The sequence below is a fragment of the Hydra viridissima genome, unplaced genomic scaffold, assembly GCF_058129835.1.
Source record: "Hydra viridissima isolate aposymbiotic clone 2 unplaced genomic scaffold, HvirCarnegie_v1 scaffold_13, whole genome shotgun sequence".
In the NCBI taxonomy this organism is placed as follows: domain Eukaryota; kingdom Metazoa; phylum Cnidaria; class Hydrozoa; order Anthoathecata; family Hydridae; genus Hydra; species Hydra viridissima.
Genome location: NW_028324312.1, coordinates 8,725,498 through 8,735,403, shown reverse-complemented (window position 1 = coordinate 8,735,403; position 9,906 = coordinate 8,725,498). Strand labels below are relative to the sequence as shown.

Below are 9,906 nucleotides of genomic sequence, written 5' to 3'. Positions count from 1 at the left end.
GTGTTTTAACGCGCAAACCATATGAAATACGCGCAAACCATATGACCATGTAAAGTTGATATCTACCCCCAAAAAGAAGGGGGGGGATACAATCATTGTAACTTTTTGTAAAAAATTCTTATTTCACACCAATAAGTGAATCAAAAAATTTAAAGTTTGCCTCATCTCTGGAAGCTACCTATCTCGATCACCAAGAACATGCCACTAACAGCAATTTTCGTAGTAATGTAAAACAAGAACCGTTCGTTTTTTAAGTTACCGCACATCATTAGAAAGATTTAATAGATACTCTTTGATAAGACGTCTTATTGTTTGATGCGTTACTATAAAGGCTGTCAAACGTTATATAAATTTATCACTTTGTGAAGTTTTGTAATCGAGCGACAATCACTGTTTTAAGATAAAAGCCATAAACTCTCTTCACTTTATGTCATGCTCACCAGAAGAAAGCAGCAAAGAAGAAAGCAGCAACTTTAAATCGTGAATTTAAATTGGCAAATTGTGAACAACGTCTCTAGCATATAATCACTTTGTGACGTTTAACTCAATTTAAGAGCATTGATGATGTAAATTTGACGGTTTCGTTTCGTGACCCTTAATGAAACGTTGTAATGTAGCGTTAAATGTAAACGTAAACGTTTTAATGTTACATATTGATTTTTTTAAAAAGAATCATTTAACTAAAAAAAAATTTGAGAATTTTAGATTTATCTAGGAACAAATTGTTAGAACAAAAATATTGTTAAAATACATTCATGATATTAATTTAGATCAACTTTTTAAAATAATTTAAAATTGATAATTTTTTAAAAAATATAATTTTTTTAAAATAATCGATGCACAAATATGACACCTGCAAAACGCAAGCTTTTGCTATTCGAAGTTTGTTCCTAAATGAGTAGAAGTTTTTACGAGAATGCATTATTTATATCCATGGTGGATGCAGAATACTTAAAAATAAATAGTTTATTTAAAACAATTCATATTATAAAATTGCCACTTTTAAGTAATTTGCAATAGAAAGCATGATCAAGTATAAGTTAAAATATGCAAAAAAGCCAGGCCCGGATTTATTGCTTTTCTTATTCTTTTCCCAGATCTCTTCTTTTTTTTCCTTTTTTTTTTTTTTGGAAATTTCTGATAAGAAGTTTTTAAATTCATGCCTCAATCATCAAGAGCTCAGACAAGATGTACTCGTATATCGCATACACATTCAGGATATTTTTATGTTCTACTAAATTTTTCTTTTCCTCATTCTAATTATCAAGCCTTTGATAGTTACCGTTAATTATACCGTTAATTATACCGTTAGTTATACCGTTAATTATACCGTTAATTATATAGTGTAATTATTATAGTGGATTTTAGAGTTAAAGTTTTTTGGGCGCAAGATTTATTTTAGTAAACTTGTTGTTACAAAAATTATTTCCAAGTAGAATATTTAAATACATTTATATATATATACACAAATTTGTATCAAAAATGAATTTGAAAAAAACCTATTACTAAACTTATGCAATACAACCAAAAGACTCCGGTGTTAAGAAAATTTTAGCTGACGCTGGAGAAATCGGAAGACGTCTCACTTTTTAAGGAAAATTTAGCACACATGGAATAGGAGTAACCAAATCCAGCCTATAAACTATAATCTTTTGGGAAACATTTTACGTGAAAATTTCAAGGCTTTAAATGAAACTAAAACAAAAAGTACCGTTCCTCCAACAATACAAAAATAAAGCAGTGATTTTCCAAATATTTTAGTTGCAAAAGTGGTTTTTGACAAAGGGCTGCTTTCATATGGTGGGTATAGTTTCCAATCCAAATAAGTTCTTGGTTTGCAAACATCTGGATCGAGTCCGGAATGCAACCCACTTTGTGCAAGACGCATACACACTTGACAAAACAAAGGGTATTTAGGTTTCCACCAGCGGCCGATAGTTGTATTACTGATATCTCCAATACCTGTTGTCTTCCATAATAAGTATTTATTATACGCGGTTTCGTTTTTGCTCAGAAAGTTTAAATATTCTGCAAGTTCTCTTGGTGAATTAAAATCAGAAAGTTTTATAATGGAGTTTTTAAGATTTCCGGGCAAAAATTCATCAATTTTATTTGTACCCATGTATACAGGCACTGATCCCGTATCCAAAGCGTGGTATAAACGATCATCAACAAAATAGTCACAATCTTGATTCATGAAGACCAAAGAAAACTTATAAAACCTGGTCAGTACAAGTTTATAATCTTTAAAAACATACTTTCCGTTCACTTGACCGTATAAGCCGATTAGCCCGTCTCTATTTTTTAAGCATGAGCCGTATGAATGCACCTCTGTATACTGCATTAGCTGTCGCATGTATTCAGTTCGAACTACTTCGCACTTTGAAAAAACAGCTAAAACGTTTCCAAGTCTTTGTTTAAAGGGAATTGCCTCAGCTAGCGTAGGCATCGGATAAATTGGCGAAGGAAAATCTGAATCGAGTCTATACGAAATGAGAAGATTAAACTTGCTCATGATCCGCGGGTCACTTATTGCTGGTGTATAGACGGGGTTTTCATTATTCTGAAGAATCCACGGAGCAAGATATTCAAAAGGCGGAAAGTCCCAAACATCCGTGAGTCGGGAATGAACGACAAAAGCATCTGCTTCTTTTGCACGCTCTCGATTGTTTGTTAGCTCACATTTCACTGGACAGTTTTCCCCGACGTAAGTATATGGCCAAACATGTTTATCTTTTTCGTATTCTTTTTTTGTCTGCAGCCTCGCAACATGACCGCGTATTTTTGACCAATACAGTATGACGTATTTCTTTTTTAAATTTGCTGTTTTATTATCCCAAGTTTCCGGATTAAAAGGATTTCCTAAACTTGATACCTTCTTTTTTTGAAACAAGTTTTTTAAGTGCGAGTTAGAAATAATTTGGGAGGTTTTTACGCGACTCGTTTTATTAGAAACCACATTGAAGGTGCTCAGATCTCTGTGTACCATCAAAGCTCCACTAAAAACTGCAGCAAATAAACACACGATTAAGAGTACAACAGAGGTAATCAATTTCTTTTGTTTTTGATAAGAAAGCATGCTCGAGCAAACGCGGCTTTTTTTTTGATAAGAAAGCATGCTCGAGCAAACGCGACTTACTTTCTGGGGAGAAAGAACAGTTTTGTTTATTTGAAAACACGTGTAACTTTTCTGACAGATCCCCATCAGTTTAAATTTAAGCAAAAAATGCGAATAATTATCGAAGTTCTTTTTAATCTCAAAAAATCCCAAATCTGTTTTCAAATCGGCTTTTTTTTTATTTACTTTGCTATTTTGTTGATTTGCCAGTTGAAAATTTTTCTTTACATTCATATCCTATGCAAGTTATTTGTAAATGTTCCATTAAACAATGTTTTCAGTTGCTTTGTCATAATCTGTAACAGGTTAACATCAGGATCCTCGTAAACTTTGCATATCTTTTGTTGTTTTTTTTTTGTTCCAAGCTGCGTCAAAAAAGAAGAAAACTTCCAGCAAACACATGAAAGCAGATAAACATAAGAAGAGATTTAAGAAATATTACAAAGTCTTTAATATTTAGAAATTGATGTTGCTCAAAAAACAACTATTACAAAGCTTTAATCTTACTGAACATATTTTAACAAATAAGAAAATTCTTACCCTTGCAGCAACTTCGAGCGACGATTTGCGGAATGAAATTCTACTATTTTTATTATTCTCACGTTGAGCTGCGGCTCTTGAGAAAAACCCTGGCAAACTATGCAGCACATGGTATGCTTCACTGGCCTACTAATAAACTAGTAGGAATTCCAGTGAAAATTTCTTTCAAATCCCAGACTTTTTCAAACCTTACATTAAAAAAATTTCTTTATTTCTATGTAAATTTATTTTTATTTATAAATGTTTTTGGTAAATTAAATTTTTTGTGATATGGCAAGGTCGATAAAAACACCAATTTTTTACAGCTAAAATTTATTTATTGCAATAAATATAATATTATAATAATATTACAAAAAAAGATTATATAATTGAAATATTTACATTTTTAGATAAACTACTTACATCGTTTTCTAAAGTATTTTTGTTTTAGAAAAAACATTAAATTAAATAAGATATTTATGTTAAATTTTGAGATATTTACTTTAAATTTTGAGACACTCACAATAGATGAGGGTAATAGACTATGCCAAATCTTTTTTTTTATTTTCTGAAAACTTAAAAACAACATACATACACTAAATAAGGAGGTAAATAATGTTTATCGTTTAAATATAAAATCACATTGCATGATGTTAAGGAGGTTATTCAAACAGTAGATGTAATTCTTATATATATATACAGTAATTAAATCACCTAAACATTAAATGTTAGCGCGTTGATGCTTAGATTGTATAATACTAACATCGTACATATACAAGTAAGAGTTATAGATCGATTATTACGCTGAGGGAGGGGGGGGGGAGAATGAGTTGAATACAATGGTGATATAGATGGTATAAAATTATTTTTTGACCATGTTTTTTATTATGATTTAGTATGAAATCTAATCCTCGACACTATGGGCGGGTCGATCGAAATTTTTCGATTTCGATCAAAGGATTTCGACTTATGGATTCACACCGTTGAAGTTTTTAAAAGATTGATATTCCAAAAAATGCACTTGACAATGAATTAGGATTCAATTACTGATGATCCAGTTACTGAAATATAATCAGTATGACAGTGTATAGATTTTTTTATCAGTTTTTCTTTCCATAGATGATTGAACCGAATCCACCTTCAATTAAGAATGTTCTCTCAGTAAATAATTTGATCTCAACTAATAATGAGGTTATTAGTTGAGATCGAATCATAATTATTATTTTTCTTATATAATAATTATTAAATTATTATAGTTATTATATAATTATTATTACATTACAAGCGTTTCACTTGTATACATAATGAGAATTTAAATGTAATGTTTTCTAAACACAAACGCGATATAAATATCATACAAAAATTTAGATGTGTTATCATCCGACTGACGGTATAAAAGGGATATATAATCATAAAATTTTGTTTCATAATTTATGCAAGGTCCTAGAAAGGGTTGGTGTTATTTCTTTTTGAAATTAGCCTTAAAGTTATAGTTTTGGCTGCGATGTATGCTAAAGGAACAATCGGCCATCACTACTTTGAAGATAATTTTTTTTTTTAATTTTTTTTTATTTTTAGTTTACAATTATTAATCGTAATATAACAATATAACAATATATAAACTTGGTATCTAAAAGAAGATTCAAAAGATCTTGTCGCCAGAACCATATAAAATATATCAAACGTGTATATATAATAAAATAAAAATACAATTGATTTAATAACTAGTAACAAGTCTGAGCACTAACTGTGAATAGCGATACTGAAAGTTGGTTTCAAATTTTTAGCTCCATCTTTACAGCAGTTTCATGGCTTCAATGCAAGAACATGGTTTTAAAAAGATGGCGCTACTTGTTTCAAATATTAAAGTTGTTTTTAATAAAAGCTGATTTCGCGAAGTGGTGACGTTAATTAATTTGTAAAGGGATTTTTTAATCAGAGGGTGTATGAAAATAATGAGACACCGATGATGTTGGACGTTCTGGACATCCAAATGAGGCAGTTAATCCTGAAAGCATCAAAAAAGGCCTAAAAGTCTTTACGGGTGCAAGTGCAAAGTGAAGTTACAAGAATTAGCTGACACCCTAAACTTATCAACATGCAACAAAATATTAGGCAATTTTTGAAAATATTATATTAAGTGATTGATAAACCTTTTTTAGAAAAAAAGAAAAGTTTGTTTTTGTTCTTAATTGTTTTTAATTATTTTTATTAAATATTTGTTTTATAACATTGAGCATTGAATTTTCTTGACTTTTTCAAATATACGATCAAATTAACCATTTCTGTATTTATTATTTTTTTCCAGTAAATTTCCGCCTACTTTAAACAAAATTGTTTACAACATTTAGAAAAATTGAAAAAAACTTCTTAATTTTTTTAAGAATATGATTTTTAACAATAAAGTTTACAAAAGTATAAAAATTAATATCAGTTAACATCAATTGCTGTGAATAAAAAGCATTTTTCAAAATGTTTAGATAGTGTATTTATCATTTTTTCCACCACTGTAATTTATGTCAACTACCTTTAACGTGTGATTAACAGCAACTATTATATTGGGTAATTACAGCATCAGACGGCTAAAATCATCAGAGACCATGTTTGGTGAAAAAAAATTATTTGAGCAACAGCCTCAACAACAATTAACAAACAATGGTAAAAATGCACGAATTAGGTTTGTATAATCCAGAGTCTCAGCTTTTATAGTTATATATTTAGATCCTCAGCAGTCATCCGACCGTTAGCAGTTAGGGGTTGTCCATATTTTGCGTTAAGCAATTTTTGACCATTTCTGACTTCTCCCTCCCTCCTTTCCTTGTAACATGCCTTGGCATTTTTTCCGACCCCCCCCCCCCCCCTAAAAGAATGGCACAAATTTTTTACTCTCAACCCCATCAAATTTCCGTTTAAACATACATTTAACGTTAAAGTTTTAATTTGTTGGCTGAACTTAGTATGTAAACAGCATTAAACATAATATTTTCTCTTATTGGTATATATTGACAATTCTCAGTGTATCTCTAGCCCGATTCTCTTAGTTCTAGCCAAGTGTCAATAATCGTTTTAATAATGACTTATCTTAATGTGTTTCTAGCCTAGTGACTTCTGCCTTAAATATAGAAAACATTTAACTTTTTTTTACGGTACCTCCTCAGTCCAACCAAGTTGTTCCCCATTTTCTTCAATCAAACAGATTGCCATAAACTCAGACTCACAATGCAACACTAAGCGAACACATTAGATACAAAAGACATGCATCAGTTCTTGCAACAGTGATTCAGAAGAGGAGATTGCTCATATGGGCAGAAGAAGTCATTGGATAGGACCTTATATACTACTGTCAGGAGTGAGACAATATCATCAAACTTTACAGCTTGTCCAACAAAAAGAGATGGGATAGTTTTGAGAGAGGCATCAGTGTTGGTAAAAAACGATCACAGTAATGACAGTGATGTAGGATCCTCTCGGTTTACAGCATCCCCAATTTTAACACTTTACGATTAGAAGAAATACTGACTTGTTCGCACGTGATATGCACACCATTTGCTGCCCTTGTTTTCTAAAAAACTACAGAAAGTTTCCAACTTCTCTGAGTCTGCATATTCTGCAACAACAGGAAACTTGTTGATTGACACATTTGTTTAATTGACAAATTTGTTGATTGACACATTTGTTTGATTGACACATTTGTTGATTGACACATTTGTTTGATTGACACATTTGTTTGATTGACACATTTTGACCAAACTTCAGACAGTTTTTTACTCTAACGCTTAAAATTTCTTTTTCTAGATCACCATCTGTTGTCACATCAGCTTTGTTGAGATGACTTCCATATTGTTCGTGAGGAAGGATGGCTCCATAAAGTTGACGACTTAAAGGTGTCCATTCTTCTTTCAACCAAATTAAATATACTTGTTTCAGGTACATTTGCAGCCAAAAATAAATTATCATGCTTCAGGAAATGATGAATTACTACCACAATTAACTTTTTAAAATCAAAGATTTACGTAGGTTAGACATTTAAATATGGCATATGTTTACATTTCATTGAGAGAACCTACTGACCACCATCTACAATCACAATGACAATTAGTTTAACAAATGCACTTTTTTTTTAGCAAGTTCTCTTAAGTTTAACTAAGAAACTTATTAAAATTTAGGCCGTACAATCACTTGAAACTCCGTATTTACAAGCAAAGGTGCCTGCTTGTTTTTAGCCATCAGACCAATCGGCACCTGAAACAATCCATTTAAAGATGAAAAGATATCTTTTCTCGTTTTATAAAAATAATTATATATAAAAATTTTTTTAACACCCTGGGCTTGTCATTCTGACGAAGGAAAAAATCTTCATTTGGACCTTGGAGTAATACAATCTCTTTAAGACGTGGTATGGCTTCTGCACAAAATTTTCCATTAATATCCCATGAATGGGATATTAATGGAAAATTTTTTACAGAAGCCATACCACGTCTTAAAGAGATTGAATCTCGTTTTGTGATCGAATCAATCAAATTAGGACAGTTTTTATAAGTCTTTTGACTTCAAGCGCTGTACTGTTTTTAGGATTTAAACGAAGATATGTTCCACTTCATGTTATTTGATAACTGGGCAATAAAGCAATAAAGAAGAATAATAAATAGGAAAAGTAAAACTAATAAAGAATAATAAATATATGTATAAAACCAATATATGGAAAGTCATTTTGGAATTTTGAGTAAATCGTCAGTTAGCATTTTGCGTATTAGAAATAATAACGACTGTATGTTCTTCAAGTGCAAATGTAGGATTTCGTGTTGGGGGGGGGGGGGCACAAATGTAGGAGTTAGTGTTAGGGGGGGCACAAATGTGGCAGGATTTGAGAGAAGGGGTGCGCGCTAATCAATGTAACAAATCACCAAATTGCTGGCATTGGTAGCAACCAAAAAAATGTATTTTAAACGCTCCATTTTGGCCGATACCCTGAAGTTATAGTTACAGTTAGCGTATTCGTAAACACACCTATGGTAGGACTAGACCTTCGATATATAAAACTATATGATTTAAAACTATTGTATTTTTATATTAACTTTTGCAACTCTTGCAACTTTTTGGTCACTTAACTTTTTTGTACTTCTGATTTTTGTAATTTTTTTTTGTAATTCTGATTTTTTGTCTTCTTTTTTCATAAAGAACAATAACACAAACAGATTTTTGTAAATTAGGTTTATCCTCTTCAGTTCATGGAAGACCGCTATTTACTATGAGACGGAGAGTCTTTCTAGTTGAGAGCACTTAATCACATAGCTATTTTAAGGGTTTCCTCTGGCTACTTTGGAGTTTCCAGTTTCTCATCACCTTTTTTTTTTTTTTTTTTAAGATCTTTTTCCATTTCAACTTTTCTCCTCTGTTTTCCGGAAGTTTAAATTCTTGGGTATTATTGGGTTAATGAGACATTAACTGTCCGCATGGTCCGCACTCTTTTCTCTTCATCAAGTTTCCAACCAATCTATAAAGTCTCCGTCTATAAAGTTATTTTCTAGTTTCAATGAGTTTTAAGCTTTTTTTTTCTAGCAGTACAAATTGTAAATTAAATTCTCAGTCCCTGATGTGGTCACTTAAGATTTTTCAGCTACTAAATAAACTTTAATAGGCGCTATATTGGATAGAGCATTCAATTAACACTATTTAACAAGGTTTACTTTGGCCTCTTTGGCATCTTGTTTTTTCTTGTTCATTTACTGGCTTGTAGTTTTTTTGGAGCTAAAGTTCAGTAGTTAAAATTTGACAAAAGATTTTGAGTAAAGTTGGGATAATGCAAGCTTACAGATTCTCCTTAAAACTCAAATCTAAGATTTCAGATCTAAGAAGATCTTCTGTAATCTGTACTGCCTTTTGCATTCCTTGAATGGAACTTTAAAAATAGAAGATAACTAAAAAATTACTCCGCCAAACTGTTACCAATTTTTAATTGTACAAGAGAAGGCTTTAATTTTTTTTGTTTTAAAAAAATTAAAATTTTTTTTTTTATTTTTCTTTAATTTTAATTTGTTGAGAATATAGATAAACACAAGATATTGCTGCCCACCCCAAACCCCTATCTTTTACCTCTCAAATGTTTTATTATTCTTTGAATTATTTCAAGCACTTGATACTGCGAAATGTTTGATAATAGTTCAAAAGTGTTTACATAACTTTTCGTTTATTTTCTCATGATGACGTATTATCGTATCATAAGATTTAGCCTTACGCCTCTGCATAACTCGAGAATTATTTCTCAGCAG

General features: G+C 31.1%; 1 protein-coding gene across 1 annotated transcript; it reads right to left on the bottom strand.

The window, feature by feature from the left end:
* Positions 1–1,413: 1,413 nt before the first annotated feature.
* LOC145186257 (uncharacterized) lies at positions 1,414–3,735 on the bottom strand. Its single transcript, XM_090070945.1, has 2 exons — positions 3,659–3,735; positions 1,414–3,483 (listed from the first exon to the last, which is right to left on the bottom strand). The coding sequence occupies exon 2, from the start codon at positions 3,350–3,352 to the stop codon at positions 1,643–1,645; it is 1,710 nt and encodes a 569-aa protein (XP_089927071.1). The 5' UTR covers positions 3,353–3,483; positions 3,659–3,735; the 3' UTR covers positions 1,414–1,642.
* Positions 3,736–9,906: the final 6,171 nt, after the last annotated feature.